This window comes from Herpailurus yagouaroundi, unplaced genomic scaffold (assembly GCF_014898765.1).
Source record: "Herpailurus yagouaroundi ecotype Mexico unplaced genomic scaffold, PumYag 190, whole genome shotgun sequence".
NCBI lineage: Eukaryota > Metazoa > Chordata > Mammalia > Carnivora > Felidae > Herpailurus > Herpailurus yagouaroundi.
This window is the reverse complement of record NW_024412421.1, coordinates 19458268-19479334: the sequence shown is the minus strand read 5'-3', so window position 1 is coordinate 19479334 and position 21067 is coordinate 19458268. Positions and strand designations below refer to the sequence as shown.

General features: G+C 47.1%; 1 protein-coding gene across 2 annotated transcripts in view; it reads left to right on the top strand.

Annotated features, from left to right (window-relative positions):
- Nucleotides 1–21067, top strand: part of RANBP10 (RAN binding protein 10) — a 62538-nt gene that overhangs the window by 24307 nt on the left and 17164 nt on the right. The window contains exons 3-4 of one of the 2 annotated variants that reach the window (XM_040498409.1): nucleotides 71–123; nucleotides 20039–20206. In XM_040498409.1, the coding sequence (XP_040354343.1) occupies nucleotides 71–123; nucleotides 20039–20206 (221 nt within the window). The remainder of the gene's footprint in view (nucleotides 1–70; nucleotides 124–20038; nucleotides 20207–21067) is intronic. The other variant, XM_040498410.1, reaches the window with a different exon arrangement.

Sequence of the window (21067 nt, the reverse complement as noted above, 5' to 3'; positions counted from 1 at the left end):
GAAATATTTTAGAAGGGAGATACATAATCATTTGCTAACAAAAACTTTTATGTGTGTGATTTTTTTGAAGGTACATGGGAATAGGACTCTCAGCTCAAGGCGTCAACATGAACAGACTTCCTGGTGAGTCACTGGTTAAGAGAATATTTGTTTTGCTCTCCTTATCCATTCTGTGATGAGAATCATGGTGGCAGCCAAGAAGCTAGAGAGAGCTTTTCTGGCTGCCCACTCAAAGCTAGGCCATTGGGTGGAAGATCCTGAAAGTTGGCCATGGCTGGGATGGTATGGGCTTCCATTCCAAAAAATTAATTGGCAAGTGATTGTCATTCATGGAATTTGCAGTCAAAACCAAGCAACCTGAGCTTGCTCCTAGTGGGGATATGCCTTAGTAGCTCTTCCTCCCATTGACCTTTGACCATCCTGGGACTCTGGCAGCATATATGGAGAGGAAGGCTATTGCCAACACTGGCTTTTTTGTTACTTTACCATATTAATGATCAGAGTCTTTAAGTGACCTCCCACTTGGGTTACAGTTGAGGCAGTTTTTTTCCTTTTTTTTTTAAATGCTTATTTATTTTGAGAGAGGGAGAGAGAGCATGTGAACAGAGAGGGGCAGAGAGAGAGAGAGAGACACACACACACACACACACACACACAGAATCCCAAGCTGGCTTCTTACTGTCAGCACAGAGCCCGATGCAAGGCTTGAACTCATGAACTGTGAGATCATGACCTGAGCTGAAATCAAGAGTTGGACACTTAACCGACTGAGCCACCCTGGCGCCCCGAGACAATTTCTTAATAAATAAGAGGATTTGTGCAAGACTTAGGTTGGCAGTCAGCAACCTCAGATTTGAGGAATGCTCTGGGCCCCACAGATGGTCCTTCTTTACTACCTAAGCACCTTTCAGCTATTTTCTGCCCAGTGGCTCATGCCTAGTCCTGGGCTGTGTCTAGTTGAGGTGATAGAAACCTCTCCCAGAAGCTGATGAGTTCCAGAAGATGGTCCTAAGTCCATTTGTCCCTTCAGTGGCATAAGTGACATGGTACAAGCTGCCCCAACACCAGCATGGAGACAGGCAAAGTCCCTATGTTTTGGCCCTGGCCCTCTCTAGTGTTTGTGCCTTGGACACAAGAAGGCAACTGTTTTTTTCCAAAGAGAGAGCAGCACTTAAACGTTTCATCTTTTCCCGTCTATGTTTAATATCACTCACAAATTTTTTTTCTCATTGACTAATTTCAAATACTTGAAATCTACACTTATTCAGGATTCAGCTAATTGTCAGGAGTCTGACATTTTTTTAGCTTTGATCTGAGTAAAAACTGTCCTTGAGTTATTAACCAGAGTGCGTGTGGCATGTTTGGCTTTTGTGTAGCATGCAGCTGTGATCTTTGTTATGTAAGCCACTGGCCTGGGCTGACTACATGTGTCTATAGTGTTTGTAGCTCTGCCTCTTAGTAACCAAGGAGCTTAGAAAAATAATTCACCATCAAGGGTAAACTGATTGTTAATCTTTTTCGTATTCCAGATGTGCTCTTTGAACTTTTGCACTGCTTTAGTGGCAGAGAAAAGAGGCTTTTATAGGCTTTCATACAGAAGTAACTATTATAATCTGTTATTACACGGCACTTAAGCAACCATGAACACTGACTGGTTAAATGAATTTTTGTTAATCCACAGAAAAGAATACAATGCAGCCATGAAGAGAATGAGGAGGCTTTTTAGGTACTTATTTGGAGCAATCTCTAGAATGTATTGTTAAGTTGAAAATATAAGGCATAGAACAGAATATAATATGCTACCAGATATGTAAAAATAAAAAAGGCAAAATGACCATACCTATACCTGCCTGTACTTGTACCTGCTTGTACATGCGTAAGATACCTTTGGAAAGTTACAGGAAAACTTGTAGTATTGGCTGTCCCTTGGGAAGGGACAGGGTGGCTAGAGATAGGACTGGGAAGGAAATTTTCCACTTTCAAAGTTTTCACATTTTCTTTCTTGTGAGTATATTATCTGTTTAAATAGAAATAAAGCAAAATGAACAAAAGCAAATGCGTTTCTATCAAGAAATCTTGAAGTCTGTCTTTCAGGTGGTTTTGGAGTGCAGTCTTTTACCATGTGCTAGGCATGGTATTGTAAGTTCCACATTCGCATCCTTCTTTAGTAAGAACCGTTTTTGCATGGCTCATTGGGTTTGGGATCCATGGAGTGGAGCAGATTGGGGGTGGGGAGTGCTTCAAGGTCTACCTGGGCTGATCTGAATCTCTTTTGAGTTGGAGCCATATGGAGCTGGCTTGGTCTGTTTGCCTTGTTCATATGATGGGGTTTTTGACTCCCTCTGGGCCTGTTGGAGGCCAGCTGCTGATCATGTGCTTTGACATTGGTTTTTCTTGTTTTGTTTTGTTTTTTAATGTTTATTTATTTTTGTGTGTGTGAAAGAGAGAGAGAGAATGAGCAGAGGAGGGGCAAAGATATAGGGAGACAGAGGATCCGAAGTAGGCTCCAGGCTCTGAGCCATCAGCACAGAACCTGACATGGGGCTTGAACTCGCAAACTGACTGAGCCAACTGACTGAAAGTTGGATGCTTAACTGACAGAGCCACCCAGGAACCCCTTGGTGTTGTTAATACAACATTGTAGGGAAATCCATTTTGGGCCCTTGTGAAGTCAGATCCTGTCCAGGCACAGGGTGTGGGCCAGTAGGGAGAAGGGGCTTAGAGACAGTGGATGAGGTGTTAATCCCCGCACTAACACATCAGGAGAGTTGGCACCTTTTTTAGCATCCCTCTCTGGTGGATGTCTTGTTTGGCAAGAGAAAGGGGCCTCTGTGGGTATTGCTTCTGTTTTCATTTCACTCTGCCTGCCAGCGCCTGAGGGCTTTCCTTCCTGCCCTGATAATCTCCCTGATTATTCCTTAAGGTGGAAAGTAAGAATCAGATTGCAGCTAGATAGGGATTCTTCCTGGGAAGGATGGATACCTCTGGCTTTCCCAGCTTACAGGGCTGGCTAAATGGCTGGGCAGAGCTAGTACTGGACAGATGTAGGGATAGAGGGGTGGCACTCTTAGGAATGATGGTGGGCCTGCCATTGTTCATCTCATTGCTGGATTTGGAAGATGAGAATCCCATTTGGCACTTGCCATTTTCTGGGATCACTTTTTTCTTTTTTGATGGGGGGGTGTTAATGAGCATACATCCTCCATAACTGAAAGTATCATCATTCATAAACAGTTGGACCTGAAAGTACTAGCATGTATTCCAGCAGGGACATGATATGGAGGATGACAGTAACTGAGGCCTTTCTGCCAGTTACTTCTGATTTCCAAGAGACCCTTGGTTGCAGTGAAGGCTCTTTAGACTGTTTGGATGTATGGATGGTAGGAGGGGAGTGATGATGATGGTCTAGGCTGGGTCTGGAATTTGAGACTTTGGTGTTAACTTCAGATGAGATGTTTGAGAGTATATGTAACTTCTTGGTAGATACAGGTGTATTTGGTGGAGGGTAGTGGTTGGGGTGGTTACTGCAGCTTCACAGTGGTGTTGAGAGACAAATAGGAGTTTGCCAGGTGGGTCTGGGTACAGTAAGGCCTGTGAGTAGATCTATAAGTTGTCTAGTGCAATGAGATGGCTTCCTGGTCACAGTCAGGATGAACCCGTTGAGGGAAGAGTCTTATGTTCCTTGTCAACGGGACTGGACATCTTTATTTAAGGAGTGCGGGCTGCAGGAGTATTTTGAGCATAGACAAATGTGATCAGATTTGCTAATTGTACAGGAGACCTTCTAGAGGGGTAGAGGCTGAGCTTGGCCTCCTGGGCAGTAAGAACTGTTAAGAGCTTAAGCATGTGATGGGACTTCAGGAGGTGCTAGATGATGGTTTAAAAAAAAAAAAAAAAAAAGGATTCCTTTCCCTTATTCTGAAATATTTAACTGGAAGCATTTAATCAGAAGTGAACAGTTATATTTATAAATGCCTTAAGTGTGTATTTTGAGATAACACAGTATATCATGTTTAGTTAGGAAGACTCCTACTAGGTCATTGGGAGGGGTTCCTTATTTTCATGGCTATATGTAGATTACTTTCAATTTGTAAGTTTAGAAAAATTTATCAGTGAATCCGTCAGGGCTGAGTGATCTTTGGGGGAGGACGTTTTTTGAAAAACTCCCTTCCTGTCTTGTTAGTTTGTTCACGTAACTTTCTTGTGGCATCACTTTCAGTATATTGTGCTTTGGCCATCTGTAATTCTCTTTATAGGAAAATGGCTATGATTTTGATTAATTATCAAAACCTATAAAAAATCTCCATCATCTTTTAGATTAATTGAATCCATTTTGTTAATAAATTTTTTTTAATGTTTATTTTTGAGAGAGAGAGAGAGAGTGCAAGCGAGGAAGGGGCAGAGAGAGAGGGAGACACAGAATCCAAAGCAGGGTCCAGGCTCTGAGCTGTCAGCACAGAGCCCATTGTGATGCTCGAACTCATGAACTGTGAGATCATAACCTGAGCCAAAGTCAGACGCTTAACTGACTGAGCCACTCAGCATCCCTTGTTTATTTTTAGAGAGAGAGAGAGAGAGAGAGAGAGAGAGCGCGTGAGTGGAAGAGGGGCAGGGAGAGTGGGAGACAGAATCCCAAGCAGGCTCCACACTCTCAGCGCGGAGCTAGATATGAGGCTCGATCCCACGAACCGTGAGAGAGGAAGAGAGGGAGAATTCCAAGCAGGCTCCATGCTGCCAGCACAGAGCCCAACTTGGGGCTTGAACTCAATGAAACTGTGAGATCATGACCTGAGCCTAAACCAACAGTCGGATGCTTAAGTGAGCCACCCAGGCACCGCGATTCTGACTTTTCTATATCCTTGCCAATACTTGTTATTTTCTTTTTGTTTGATGTCCAAGAAGTATTTTTAATTTTAACTTTTTAATATTTTAGTTAATATACAGTGCAATATTAGTTTCAGAAGTAGAATTCATTGTTTCATTACTTATATATAACATCCAGTGCTCATTACAACAGATGCCCTACTTAATACCCATCACCCACCTGGCCCATCTCCCACCCTCCATCAACCCTCAGCTTGTTCTCTATTGTTAAGAGTCTCTTGTGGTCAGGGCACCTGGGTGGCTCAGTCAGTTAAGCATCTGACTTTGGCTGAAGTCATGATCTCGTGGTTCGTGGGTTCGAGCCCTGCTGTGTGCTGACAGCTCAGAGCCTAGAGCCTGCTTTGGATTCTGTGTCTCCCTCTCAGTCTGCCCCTCTCCCCCCCGCCTCAAAAATAAATAAACATTAAAAAGTCTCTTGTGGCTTCTTTTCCTTTCTTCTCTCCCCCTTCCCATATGAGTGGGTAATTCCACATATGAGTGAAATCATATATTTGTCTTTCTCTGACTTACTCTGCTTAGCATAATACATTCTAGTTCTGTCCACATCATTAAAAATGGCAAGATTTTATTTTTTGATGGCTGAGTAATATTCCATTGTGTGTATGTACTGTATGTGTATATATACACATACACACATACACTACATCTGTGTGTGTATATGTGTGTGTATGTATATATGCATACATATACGTATGTATGTATACACACACACACACACACACTACATCTTCTCTGTATGTTAGGGCTCAGTGTTGTTGAACCAACTATAGGCTCACATTTAGTCATGTGAGGAAACAGACCTTTAGGGTTGTGGTCAGCTTGTGGAGCAGTATGTAGCTCAGTGGTTAAGAGCATGGACTCTGGAGCCACCCTCTGCATTTGTATCCTGGCATCCCGAGATAAGTTACTTCTCTGTGCTCAGTTTTCCTTATCTGTAAAATGGGAGTGATATTAGTACTTAACTCTTATATGGAATGATTATGAGAATTTAGTGAGTTAATTCCTATAATGTGCTTAGAATAGTGCCTGATAAAAAGAGGGGTGCTGGGGCACCTGGGTGGTTCCGTCAGTGAAGTGTCTGACTCTTGATTTCAGCTCAGGTCATAATCTCACCCTGCTTCGGGCTCTGTCCCGAGTGTGGAACCTGCCTAAGTTTCCTTCCTGTCCCTCTTTCCCTATCCCATATGCACGGGGTGGGGGGAGGGGGGGGCTTTCTAGTTCCCCCGCTTTCCCCCCCTCAAAAAAAAGGGGGGGCATGCATGTTAGCTTTTGTTGTAATTGAAAAAAAGTATTTTTTTCTACCTGAGGAAGAAAGTATCTATACGTTTAAAATTTTTTTTACAGGAGTGCCTGGGTGTCTCAGTCAGTTAAGCATCCGACTTTGGCTCAGGTCATGATCTCATGGTTTGTGGGTTCGAGCCCTGTGTCAGACTGTGTGCTGACAGCTCAGAGCCTGTTTCGGATTCTCTGTCTCCCTCTCTGCCCCTCCCCCACTCATGCTTTGTTTCTCTTTTTCTCTCAAAAATAAACATTTAAAAGTTTTTTTTTAAATAAAGTTTTCAAATGTTTGTATATCAGAGTACAGTTAGATGTAATTGAAACAGTATTTTCTGTCAGTGCTTGTGTTTTCTGTATTTGAGTAACCATGTTTAGTACCTGATAGCTGGACTTGAATTATGGAGGGTGAAGATGGTACAGCAAACAAAGTCAGGAAGTTGGTATTTCAAGTATTTTCTTGTAGGCTTTCCTTTACTGGCTCAGCCAGGACATCTTTGCCTCTAGGGCTGTCACCAGTAGAGAATAGCCACTCTAGGGGTCTCACTTAGCCCTGGGGCAGATGATAACAGAGAGTACCTCTTGTATGAGACTGTGGTGGTCGGACTTTCCCAGGAGCATATGGACATGCCTTAGCTTGCATGGTTAGAAGTTTCTGTTGGAAGATGTGGAACTTTTGATGTTTACCTTTTGTAAGACTTTTTGGCCTCTGTTAAGTGTGAAACCAAGGAACAGTTGTGGTCCAAAATAAGAATGTCAGAATCCTTGGCCAAATGCCTTGAAAGCAGGGCAGGATGATCTATCTACAGGCAGGTGAGTACCTGCAGCCCAACCCTCCCATCGTTGAGCTGGCAGCAAGCAGCATAGATTGGGATCTCTGGATTGAAGAAGCAAGGAGAAAAAGTCAGCATTGTGGATAGAGTTTTGGGCTGCTTGTAATCTTGGGTGCTTTGAGGGGGGTGAGGATGGGATAGATCTTCCTTTTGTGCCTTGTACCTCAGAGAGGGCCAAGGAGACTTAGGCTGTGTTGTTCGGTAGCCCCATCTGCCTCATAGCTGGGCAGCTGATAATTTCCTCCTTGCCATTTCTGTGGAGGAGGCAGGTGTTCTCTTGGTGTGGCATATATTACCTTAATTACTGCAATCCTACAAAGGAGAACCCTAGGGGCACACTTTCTTCGAACTGTTGTAAAAGAAGCAGCTAGAAGAACCACAGCTGGGGACTGGGGGTGGGGGAGCATGTCTCCTGAAGCAGATGGCACCTTGCAATGAGGCCCTAGTAGGGGGGTTGGAGGGTAGTAAGGGGACTGTGTGCCTTGCTCCCACAGGATGGTCATGTTCAAGTAAGCATCTTTTCCCCAACCTAGAGCTTGCCTTGCCTAAGCCTGCCCTGAATGGTCTGTTAGGAGCATGTCCCTGGGACTGTTTGTGTCCTGATCTCTGTGGCTGGGGCCTGCTTCTACTGGGTGGGACACTTTCTGCAAACAGCTGATATTTCACATTTGCACATGTCATGGGAGAGGAACAGCACATAGCAGAGAACAGGGCAGAACGTGGGTGTTTGTGCCAGGTTCACAAGTACAGAGGCTAGCCCCTGTCGGTGTGACAGGCACTGACAATAAGTAACAAGGTGTTCAATATCCTTTCTTTCTGCCCTCGTATCTTGTAGCATAAGGTGCCTATTCAGAGCAAATATCAATAGCAGTGGCTTTGCTCAGTCCCTCCGTGAGTCCACTTGGGTGAATTGAACCATCAGAGCCCCACTGGAAATCTGGGTGTGCCTTCTCCTAACCCTGGTAGAGCACCTGGGAATAGTCCTCTGCAACACTGGCATGATTGTAGGTACCATACAAGCCTCCCAAGTGAGTACCAGCTTAGGCTGGTAAAGGGAAGAGGCTGACTGGTGACGGCCTTGCAGTTCAGGCCTATAAGGCGCCGCAAAGTAGCCCTGCCTAGAAAAGGCAGGCAGCCAGGAGATTCTCTGAAACCAGGGGAACAGCTGCTCAGGACCGCAGCTGTGGGAAGAATAGGTTGGGGTTTGTGTGCATGGTGCTGCCCAGCCCCTCACTGCCGTGATCATTTTGTTTTGTCTCTGTCTGAGATATCCTTGGAAAGTGACCTGGAGGGGAGTGGAGGGGTAGATACCCACGTTCCACTGGGAAGTCCAGAGCAGAGGGTGGTTTGGCAGTTGGGGCCCAAGGGCCATGTAGCTGTACAAAATCCCTGGTGGTTTCCGTAGATGTTAATGGTGCCAGTGCTTTAAGACCCACTGTAGTCCCTACTACAGAGCTGCTTTCATGTAAGAGGCTCTCTGCTTCCCTGCTACTCCTTCCTGAGCCAGCAGTGGCCTTGGCCCCATGGCCAGTTGAATCATGGTCCTTTTCTGTGGGCCTCTTTTCTCACTCACAGGAAGTCCTGTATTAAGTTCTTTGAGGTAACAGGTTTCATTGACAGCAGAAGGGCCAGCTCTGAAACCTGAGTTTGTCAGTCTCTGAAAACAGAGATTCTCAAGTGTCCTCTGGTGTGGTTGGAGGCTGGGGCCACATCAGGGTGGAGCTGAGTGTAGACTAGTTACTGCTCAATCCCTTGCCTTACTAGTGTTGGGCAGGAATCTGTATCTAGGGGTCCTGGAAATACTGTACTACTATGCCTGAGTCTCCTTTTGGGAAGGGTTTTGCACATGCCATCTCTCAGGATCTGGCAATGTGTGCAAAGTCACAGGCTCCTACACTACCAAGGGTCACCCATCCACTGACTTTCCCCTGAGGTTCAAAAGAAGTTCAGTGGAGACAAGGAGAAGCCAAACCTGGCTCCAGAGGAAAGATACCAAGGTCTCAGAGCTGAGCTTGCTCCTCAGTCTTGTGGGACAGTGCTATGCCCTTCCATAGCCTGATTCAGCATAGTAGATGACAGACCTAGCCTGTCCTGTGGGATCCTGAGATACAGGCCGGTAGCTCTGTTAGATATGGCAGATACTACTTGAGCCATGTTCTAGCCAGACCCAGCTATACCCATCCTGGCTTCCCTGGGCCTCCCCTGGCCATCAGGTATCTGTTTCTTTTGGGGTAGAGAAAAGGTATGACTCATGGAAGGCTGCTTTTATGCAGGTGCTGGCTATGTAGCCTCTCACCTTGCCCATGGTTTTGAGCTGACACCTGCCCCTATCTCAGTATAGGGCCTGGGTACCCCTGCGAGGGCAAGCTCCACCTGGTATCAGTCCCTGGTGTCACCAGCTACCTACCTGCAGATAACCTTTTTCTCCTGCTCTCCTTACCTTGACTTCCATGCTGAGCAGACCCCCAGGGTACCCCTGACCCCTCTGGCCTGGAGCCGCCAGAGGCATAGCCCTAGGGTTGTGTGGATCCTGTTCCTTGGTTCCATGGTTCTGAGAGCTTGGGGTAACAGCCATGTGAGTACCAAAATGGACCCTCTGTAATGTCACTGCACTGTCTGCTGAGTGAAAAGATCTCTTTTGCTTTCCCGTTGTCCATTGCTGAGCTGCTCCAGGCAGTGGATCCTATCAGATTTTTTTAAGATACTTGAGGTTTGGGGAAAAGCATTTATCTGATGGATTCCAGGGAGGGATGCCTCTGAGGAAGTGACCATCCTTGAGAAGCAGCCCTGCCAGGAGGTCTCCCAGGGCACCTGTGCTCTCTCTACAGCAATCCCAGGCTCAATAAGCACCCTGGCCAAGCTAGTCCAGCACCTTTCCTCTATAGCCAGTCTCATAAGTGACATTTTGAGAGCCACCGGGGATGGTTGTTGAGCTCTGTCAAGTGCTCTGAAGGCCAGATGGCCTCACCGGGAAACCGGGGACAAGCAAGAGTGGAACAGGCCTGGGGCTGCCATTGCTGGGTGTTAGTTAGGAGAGGTGGGTGGTGACCACTTCCATCCCTGCTTGCTCCCTCAGGGAGAAGGAAGTACGAAGTCTGAAGTGCCTAGGATTCACCATGGAACTGGTATTAGAAATGGAGAGGGAAGAGAAATTTGAGGGTGAGTGCCTCCTTTGGGCTGGTATTCCCTAGCCATTCTTGTTTAATTCTCTCACCAACCCTGAAAGAGTTCAGTCAAGAGAATTCAGTGGGCCAAGTGATAGAACTGGGATTCAAACCCAAGTCTGTCTAGTCCCAAAGCCCAATGGTGACTGGGACCCATTTCTTGGGGAGAGATGGCTGCCGTGGTGGCATGGAGGCCAAGGCTCAGGTTTACTTTGTGAGGCGTGGGCTGGACTCTGTGTGCTGGCTAGCCACAGGCCAGGACTAGAACCTCCTGGGCAGGCACAGCACCAGCCGCCTTCCAAGATTCTGTGTTAATGTGCTGAAGATGCAGAAAGAAGTCTTTCTACTTGGCAGTGGGAGTCCTCTCCAATTGCTAGCTCCTTGGGACTAAGGCCCCTGACATGTCCTGGCAGATGGAAGTTGCAGTGGTTGGGCTCCTGGAGCAATTGTGTTGGAGTCCCTGGCACCCCCATGGGAGTCTTCTACCTCCAGGGCATTGTAACCAGGGATGGCGTCTGGGAGTGCCAAGATGATGAACCATTTCCTTTCCTCAGCCGCCCCCACACTTCTGTGATAGAGACTTCCCCTCTGAGTGATCATGGAAGGGGAAGTGGGTGGTGCCAGAACATCGGAAGTGGGCACCTAGGGCTCTCTGGCCCAAATGTGGCTTGGCTTCCCCTTGCATCACTGGCATCTAATAGGTGTCTGACATGGCAAGGGGTAGGCTTTTCTGTGTGGGCACCCATAGGCTGGCTACCCATTCGTTCTCTCTGGGGGTGTCAAGGCTTGTTCTCTTTGGAGAGGGGAGAATGATTAGTTGGGTGGCTCTTCTGTCAGAGTGTTTTCCCCATTGTATGGTCTCAGCTATCCTCTGACTCAGAGACACCTGGACCTGACTTCCTACAGGAGGGTGTGGTGGTCCAGGCAGCTGTGCCCCCTTGTTTTCTTCTGGCCCTCACCTCTCATTGTCCTCTCAGACAGCTGGTTCCAGCCCTGTGATAAATGTGACAACTCTCATTCCCGGGCCTATCACCCCAGCTTCACACCAAGCCCATCCAAAGATGGTGATTATTCCTGCTGCCAACTTAGAAAGCTGCTGACTTTGGGTCCAGAAGTTCTGTTTGGGGCTCTCTTCTGAAGCAGAGGGTGGTGGGACTGGAGGGGAGGCTTACCCAGAGGTGTGGGAGTGACCATAGCTGCTGGACACTCTTAATGGGAAAGGGGACTTAGAACCATGGACTCTTCTAGAGCTGGCAGAGGTATTTACATCTGCTTCCTTGTTTCATAGATGAGAAAACTGAAAGAAGTTAAATGACTTACCCAGGTGTAGAGCCAGGTCTCCTGTAGTCCTCTTGCCAGGACCCAGAAGTAGCTTCGTCATTAGTCTGTGTAAGTGGGGGCATGATGCAGGCAGACAGCTCTAATTGCTTTGCTTTTCTTACAAAGAAAAATGACAACAAAACTCCTTACACTCAAGCCTAGGATTGCCCACAGGCAGTGTGTCACAATATGGTCTGATCATTGACAGTCTTGTACTTCAGGCTTCTTGCCAGCCCTTGACTACATTTCCCTTTTTATTTCAACAAACATTTCTTGAGCATGTACTCTGGGCCAGGTGTTATGCAGGGTGAACAAAAAGATGCTTAGATGTGGCCCCGATAGCCAGAGAACTTTGGTTGTTTCAAGGGAGAGAAACCCAGGGCGCCTGGGTGGCTCACTTGGTTGAGTGTCTGATTCTTGATTTCGGCTCACGTTATGATGCCAGGGTCATGGGATCGAGCCCTGCGTCAGGCTCTGTGCTGAGCCTGGAGCCTGCTTAAGATTCTCCCTCTCCCTCTCCCCAGCTTGCTCTTCCTCCCTCTCCCTCTCTTCCTGCCTCCCTCTCTCCCACTCTCTTAAATAAATAAAATGATTTAAAAAATAGAAAAAAAACAAAAAGGAGAGAAACCCATCTCTAACCAGCTGGTCAGCCAGAATTCAGGCAGGGCAAACAGAGGAGTGAGGTCTCAGGGATTCAAATGCTGTCTTGGACTTTCTTTCTCTGTCTCTTTCACCTGCTTTGTGCTTACTAGTTTTAGTCTGTCAAACTGGCATTCAACATAAGATTGGAACAATGGCAGCACAGAGCTTTGAGACCCACTCTCCTCCCAGCATCCTTGTAGAAAAATCAGGAAGATCTCTTATTGATCCAGTTTGGGTCAGGGAGGAGGAATTACTAGGATTAGTAGTCCACCCTGGAGACAGAATTGGTGTGGGGGTGGGGGGGGGTACTTCTTAAGAGAAGGTGAGTACTATTCCCTAAAGAAAGGGGGCTGGCTGGCAAATCCTAGCACTCCTTGTTCACCTACCCTACTGCTTGTTCTTGCAGCCTTGGGGGAGGGGTGACAGGAGGCTTTGTGCCCAGGATGGAACTGATCCAGATACCAGTAGGGAGTAGTGTTGGACAGGTCAGCCAAATCTGGAGTTCAGAAACCTTGTAGGGGTTACGTGAAGTGTTTTCTAATGGAGCCCAGTCTTTGAGGAACTCACACTGTTCCACTTTCAGAGCATCTTCCTTTTTCCTGAGATTGAATTGTGGGCCACCTCAAGAAGGAGGAGGTGGTAGCTTCACCCTTGTGGGTACCTGCTTGGTACACACCTGAATGTCCCTCAGAGGAAAGGAGAATTGAGCTTCTGAGAATGTTATCTACCAGACCACAAGCCTTCACGTAGCCTCGCAGTGACTCAGTTTTCTCAACCTTCAGATGGGGATTATTGTACCTGCTGATTGGTTAGAGACTCAGTGTTTCTTCTAAGTAGATCTTAGGGCTCTTTGACCACGCTAATTGCTCCCACCTCACTTGGTAGAGAAGGGAACCTAGGTCCAAGGAAGTGAGTGACTGCCGAGGAACCTAGGTCCAAGGAAGTGAGTGACTGCCGAGGAACTGCCATCTTGGAGGGACAGGGCTGTATCCAAGACCAGACTGCAGAAGGCTTTCAGGCCATACTGCTGCCCTACCACCAAGGGGATGATAGTGTCTCTTTCTAATAGAGGCCAGACCGCCCTCTGCAGTACCCTAGATTGAGACTGACAACCACAGACTGTCTACAGAATGTGCAATGGCAATTTGACCTTGGCCTTATTGGTTTGTCTCCTGTCTGCCTGATTCCTCAAGAATGGCAGGAGAAGGACCTGCTCCTTTCTGCTGTACAGCTTCTCAAGGCCTGGGGAGAAGTTTCATTGAGAGCGGGGTAACTTAATCCGTTTAGAGTAACTTCGTGCCCTTTAACATCTCTTCTTCTATTTTGAGCATCTAGTGCCTTGCTCTGTGTTTGCTCTGCCCTTTCTAGTCTTTGGTCTGAATTTTTCACCAAAAGGAAAAACAGGAAGCCATTGTATCAAGACAACACAGTAGGAAAATCCTCCATTAACTTTATTTAAAATTTTCTGTTTATGCTACTGTTTGTTTCATGAGTGTTCCCCATCACAATTTTGAGTGTCTGGGATAAGCCACAGTCATTTCACTGGCCTTGTATAGCCACCCACCTACTCAAACTTAACATGTCCAAAAGGCCTGCTCCTTCTGTTAGTAGGTGGTACTACCATTCACCCTTTTGTCCAGGACAGAAACCTGGGAGGCATCCTTGTTCACTTTCAGACCAGCAGCACACACATCCAGGGAGTCCTGTCAGCTCTGCCACCAGTCTTCTTAAATCTCTCTCCGCTCCAGCCCAACTGGCTGCCTTTTCCCGTTTTTCAGACATGCTGAGCTCATTCACTTTACCCCTCAAGTTCTTTTTTCTTTTTTTGTTTTATTTTTTTTTTAATTTTTTTCAACGTTTTTTATTTATTTTTGGGACAGAGAGAGACAGAGCATGAACGGGGGAGGGGCAGAGAGAGAGGGAGACACAGAATCGGAAACAGGCTCCAGGCTCTGAGCCATCAGCCCAGAGCCCGACGCAGGGCTCGAACTCACGGACCGCGAGATCGTGACCTGGCTGAAGTCGGACGCTTAACCGACTGCGCCACCCAGGCGCCCCTTCTTTTCTGTTTTAAATGTTTGTTTATTTATTTTGAGAGAGAGAGAGAGAGAGAGAGAGAGAGAGAGAGAGAGAGAGAGAGGAAGTGCATGCGCACACATGCAGGGGAAAGGCAGAGAGAGGGAGATTGAGAACCCCAAGCAGGCTCTGAGCTGTCAGCACAGAGCCCGATGCAGGGCTTGAACTCACAAACCTTGAGGTCATGACCTGAGCTGAAGTCAGATGATTAACCGACTGAGCCACCCAGGTGCCCTGAAGTTCTTGTTTCTGATTTTCTCATCAAGCATGCCTTTGCTTAGGGATCACGCCTCAGCAAAGACTAACTTGACTACTCCATCCCAGTTAGTCCCTATCCCCACTCCCTTTTCTAGCCCATCACCTTGCTTTGTTTCCTTCAGAGCATGTTTTATCTACCAGGTGTTTTCTTGTTTGCTTATTGGTTTACTTATATATTTTGTGTTCTCTGCTGCTTTTCCACCTCCCACCACCCCGTTTGTCAGCTCCATGGAATAGGCAGGCCTTTGTTAACTAATTGGTGGCAAGTGGGTTGGTTGCTCTTCCTTTCCAGAGAATGAGAAGGTAGCACAGTGGCCCTAAACCAAATTGCTGCCACAGCTGTTATTACTGAATGAGGTGTATAACATTCCGTTTTTCACCCCAGGCTGCCTTTCATATGCATACATAAACACTTTCTGTACATACTTTCTGTATTTAATTGTGTTTGGAAAAAATATCGGTTATAAAAATGATAGCTCCGAATGAAGATACATCATAGGCCTGTGATTTTCTTGGAAAAGCTTTTAACTTCATGGCACTTTGAGGAGCAAGAGACAAGGAGCTTGAGGTGTTGATTGTTTTACATTGATCGTTTCAGATGCTCAGTAGGTTCTTCTATAGCTATAAGGGACCATATTGGTTTTCTATTGCTGCTGTAATAATAATAGTGACTTAAAGTAATTGTTTTAGGGGCATCTGGCTGGTTCAGATGATAGAACATTGGACTCTTGATCTTGGAGTTGTGAGTTCAAGCCCCACGTTGGGTGTAGAGATTACTTAAAAACAAAATCTTTAAATAAATAAATAAAATAATCATTTTACAGTTCTGAAGGACAGAAGTCCTAAAACCAAGATGTCAGCAGGCTGGCATTCTTTTTAGAGACTCTGTGGGGAGAATCTGCTTCCTTGCCTTTTCTGGCTTCTAGTGTCCACCTACATTTCTTCACTTGTGTCCCCATCTCTCCATCTTCAAAGCCAACAGTGTAGCATCTTCTAGTTTCTCTCTGCCTTCACATCACCTTTTCTGACTAGACCCTCTTGCCTCCCTCTTACAAAGACCCTTGTGATTGCATTGCTTCTCCATCCAGATAATCCAGGACAATCCACTCTCCCATTTCAAGAGCCTTAATCACTTCTGCAAAATCTTTTGTACCATTAAGATAGCATATTCACAGGCTCTGGGATTAGGACTTGGACTTCTTTGGGAAGCCTTACTCAGTGTATGACAGGGACTATGCATTTTCTTCCTCTGGGTAAATCTATATAAATGGTAAGTGATTTGGGAATTGAAAACAAAAACAGGAAAACTTAACCTATTTTCCATACAAACCAAGATGATGGTGAATCTTAAATCAATTCTAAGTAAATACTTTTTTTTTTTTTTTATGAAGCTCTTCAGGTTTTTTTTTTTTTTTAATTTAAAATCCATATTTATAGCTCTATGGTAGTTTTTGTCAAAATAATTACATAGTTTATTTTTGAAGAAAAGTATTCAAAATACTTAAATTTCTGTATTAGGTCTTTGGAAATGTAAACCTCTGTTGTTTTGGTGACAGTTATTGAGCTCCTATACATGGCAACAAAAATAGCTTCCAGATATCCTTGAGTCATTGACTTAAGTAGGAACTGGTTCTTTTGGGCAATTTCACTATTTTTGATGGATCACATGGCTACATTTTTATTAAAATTGTTAGAGTAACTACCGCTTCAATCTGAGAAAGCTAAAACAAGGAAAATTTTCTAGTTCAAGTCTTGTACTTTCTAGCCAGTAAAATCTGTATACAAAATCTGTCATGCAGGGTCGGTCATCCTTGTGTGAGAGAGAAATGGGCTAGGACTGGTCACTACACACAAACACACAGACATGTGTATATGCATGTGTACCACCTCTCAGACTCCTGACATCCTGGGCACTGGAGGAACTTGTGATGAGATCATGTAGACCCTGCGTCAGGGAACTCCTGTCTTGGCCAAGGAAGATAGACAGGGACAGTCCCAGGACAAGTAACTACTGGTGACTGGAAAGGTTCAGTAGGATTCAGGATTGATCAGGGATGTGAGCAGTGTGCCAGGGCTAGGGGGAGGGGGGAACCAAACAATGTTATGGAAAACTTAAAGGAGCAAGCGTCGGGGTTGGATCATGATGCACTGGCACAAAGGGAGGACCCAGTGGGCATGAGCAGCTGTGGGCATGGTTCTGAGAGGGCGCATAGGACAGCAAGCAGCTCTCCCTAAGGATTCTTTGGGGAGGGCTAGAATGGGCAGTGGCTTTCCTGGGCAGTGTTCTCCCACAGCCACATGGCCTCAGGAGGTGGTGAGTGGTAGGCTTGTGTTTAGGGAAATCTTTTCTGCTCAAGCAGCATTGAGGAGAGCCACACCTCTGCCCCTGGCATCCCAGGCCCCTGGAGCAAAGTTTGGTCTCTAGTAGCTGTAGGGCTCTATAGCAGAGCAGCCCATCCTGGGGGGTTCCATGCTGAGAATTCAGGCCTGTGGCCTAAAGTCAAGTGCTGCTATCTTTGGCTGGATCATATGTATGTTCTTTATATGTGAGAAGCGGGGCTTTGTGCTTAGGAAGCCTTTCTTCAGTGGGCACTGGGTGGAAGTGTGTGTTCTGGTCAGCTGGCTGTGGCTGCCTGGTGAGGTGGGAAGGTGGGGGCTCCCTGGAGAGCAGAGACTGCCAGCTGTAGCCTTCAGACAGGAGGCACCAGTACCTTTGTCTTCCTCTAGGGCTGGGGTCTGGGCCTTGCCCCATTTCTGGCCTGATTCACTGCAAGTCAGAAATCCCAGGTCCACAGCGCCTTAAAACCAGTGCATCTGACCACTGTCTTCTTGGTGATGGGATAGGGGCTTGGGGACAGTTTTACTGCCTGAGTGGTTACCACCTCAAATGAGACAAGACACATGACAGGAAAGATGTGGGTTTTGGAATCTGAAGATTTGGTCAAATCCCATTTCAACCATTTCTCAGCTTTGCGGGCTGGTGACCAAGGCCCCCAGTCTCTTGATGAGGTGGAAGTGGCAGTAACTGTTGTGCCACACACACAGGGTTATTGCTGTGCTGCTCTCTTAACAGGTTGTCATGTTGTGGTCAGTGACTGTGTTGCATGTGGGAAGCCCTTGTGCTCCGTCTGGAGGATCTAGGAGGAGCCAGGGGAGGCCTACTGTGATTGGTGTGGCATGTGGATGTGGATCCTGAGGCAGGGGAAGCTGGTGGGCATGCCCAGGGTCACCAAGTACAATCTGAGCCAGACCTAGAGGGATGATTGTCACTTTGGTCCTCACTGCTGTTCAGCTGACACCCCTTCATTTGTAGCCTTCTGTGGCCCAGAGGAGCGGCTGCTACTGCAGCTGCTGCTGCCAGGAGCCATAGAGCCTCCTGTGTTGAAGCCTGAGGAGAGGCATTGCCTATTGTAGCTTCATCATCCTACCTCTCAGGGCAGCAGTGGGCATCCCTGTGCCCGAGGAGAGCTGCTTCCCTGAGGCCAAATGATCTGTGTACTCACCAGCAGTAGAAAGGCCCCACCCACTCTTGGGGTTAAGGAGCTTAGAAGTTGGGTTGGTGCCCAGAGCAGCACCTTATCCCCTGAGCCAGGCAGTCCCAGTGTCTCTGGAGAATGGGAAAGGTGAGAACAGAGCCTGGCTCCAGGCCTTGGGCTTTCTAAAGCCAGCTCTGGGCAGTTCTCACAATAGTTTCCTTCTGATTGGTGGAAAGCTATTAGGAGGGGTGCAGCAGGTCTCTAGGTCCTGTACCCGCTAGTGAGAGCCATTCAGCTTTGGCCTGTTGCCCACTATGGTTCTGGGGAAGCTTCATTTAACCAGGAACCAGGGTTCCTGGCTGAAAAGACATGAAAGCTCAGGGTATACAAGGCTTGGGATGGATACTGTGATTATGAAGGACACCTTGCCCTTGAGCTCACCAGTCCAAATGCAGGGCAGAGTTTGGGTTCCAGGGTCTGGTTAGTTCTACCTCTCCAGCCTTGTCCTGTATCTCCCATGCTAACCACTGGCCCTGTCATCCATCCGTTTTCACCCACATACCTTTGCTTACAGCCTGCTCATACCTCCCTACCCTCTCCCTACCCGCCTTTCCTCACCACACACATACTTAAACACACTGAGAATGTTTGAAACCTGCCTTTCTTTGTGAGGTACTCAGATACTTAAGCACTCTGCCCCTCTGGAGAGAGCTTCCCTACCAGAGGAGGGAATGCCACTTGGGGGGTGGCGGGAAGGGAAGGATGTGCTTAAGTATGTTGACATGGGCATGCTGCTCAGACCCCAAGAAGGCAGCAGAGGCTAGGAAAGCTATTTGGAACGGCTACTTTAGGGAGCAGACCTGCTTGTCAGCCAGTCAGGCTTGCCTACCCTGTGTGGGTCCTGGCTTGCCATGGCTCTGTGAGCTCTACTCCTATTCCTTAGCCAAGCAGGCAGGCAGGCAGGTCCCTCTGTAGCTCACACCCTCTGGTCCCACCTGTGCTCATGACTTTACTGTACTTCTTCCTGGAATGACCTTTTTCACTCTTTTCCCTGTACCAAAGTGTGGTGCACTTCAGAGGTGTCACTTTTGCTCTATTTCTATTCAGGCAGGAAAAAGAAATAAAAGACATGCAGAGTAGAAAGCAAAAATACAATTGTTTTTATTTCTCAGACAGTATGTTTAGAAATCCCAAAGAATCTTCATAAAAGCTACTAGAACTAATTGGTGAGTTTTACAAGGTTTCAGGACACCAGGTGAATATATACAAAGTCAAATACATATGTGTGTGTGTGCTTAATAGCTTTATTGAGATAAGATTTTATGCCGTAAAAACCACCCATCTAAAGTGTATAAATCATGGGCCCCTGGGTGACTCAGTTGGTTAAGTGTCTGAATCCTGGTCTCAGCTTAGATCTTTTTTTTTTTTTTTTTTAATTTAAAAAAAAATGTTTATTTACTTATATTTGAGAGAGAGCTAGAGAGCGGGCAGGGGAGGAGCAGAGAGACGGGGGAGACAGAGAATCCCAAGCAGGTTCTGCACTGTCAGCACAGAGGCCAATGTGGGCCTCCAGCTCACGAACCATGAGATCATGACCTCAGCCAAAGTCAAGAGATGGTCGCTTAACTGACTGAGCCACTCAAGCATCCTGTCTCAGCTCAGATCTTGATCTCAGGATTTTGAGTTCAAACCCTGCATTGGGGTCTTCCCTGGGTGTGAAGTCTACTTTAAAAAATAAAACTAAAAACATTAAAAGCAAAAAAAAAACCCTGAAAGGTCAGTTGAAGCCCCCTCTCCATCATGAGACTTTCTCTGACCGCTTCCTTGCCGCGTGCATGGCCTTCTGGTAAGTCTTTTCCAGGTTAGTCATGGTTTTGGTTCTTGTTAACCACAGGTTGGTCCCCTTGACTGCTTCAGCTACTCAGGGGTGGTGACCTGCTGGAGTCACTGCTCCTTTGGTGTAGCCAGAACCTGTCCACAGCCAGCTCTGAGAGTCCAAGAGTACTGACTGAGGTGTTGGCAGGCTGGGGAGAAGGGCTCAGACCCAGGCAGGCTTCTGTGGCTGTCTCAGACACCTCCACTCAGCTGTTGCTATTCTCTTCCCCAACAGGTTGGGATAAACATTCCTATGGTTACCACGGCGATGATGGGCATTCGTTCTGCTCCTCTGGGACTGGCCAGCCCTACGGTCCCACATTCACCACAGGAGACGTGATTGGCTGCTGTGTCAACCTCATCAACAGCACCTGCTTCTACACCAAGAATGGCCACAGCCTTGGTGGGTGCACAGGAGACCTTAGAGGGTCTGCCTTGTAGAGCCACTTTGGTTGGTGAGAGGCCTAAGGGGAGGCTTTAAAGCCAAAGCAATGCCACTGATGCTCTCCTGAGCTCTGGGGAACTGCAGCCATTTCCAGGCATTGGAGCCCTGCCAGGTGTGAAGGGAAGGTAGCAGTGGTGCTTCCTTTGTTAATCCATCCATTTAGCAGCATTTATCAAGCCCAAGGTCAGTGCTGAGAAAGTAGCAATGTCATGGTCATGCTCCTGGCCTGTGTGACACTTGTTGGAACAGGTTTTGGCATTCATAAGAAGTGTGAGGGGCCCGAGTACATACCTGACAGTGGTCGGGGTTTGCCTGTGCGTGGCCTGGGCCCTGACTTTGCCTGGCCCTTCCGACATGCAAGATGCTGGTTGCTATGGAGCGAGCAATAGGAGGTCTGCTCTAGTACAGGAGGTAAACAGGCTGGAATCAGGTGGAGCCAGGTCTCTTCTGGCCTTTTCACTGGTTAACAGATAGCAACCTGGACAGTTATATATTTTTTTTTTAAATTTTTTTTTTCAACGTTTTTTATTTATTTTTGGGACAGAGAGAGACAGAGCATGAATGGGGGAGGGGCAGAGAGAGAGGGAGACACAGGATCGGAAACAGGCTCCAGGCTCCGAGCCATCAGCCCAGAGCCTGACGCGGGGCTCGAACTCACGGACCGTGAGATCGTGACCTGGCTGAAGTCGGACGCTTAACCGACTGCGCCACCCAGGCACCCCCAGAGTTATATTTTAAAAGGTCCTTTGGTATACCTGCAAAAGATGGACTGACTGGAGGGAGGGCCTGGGGAAGAGGTTGTGATGTGTGCAGGGCATG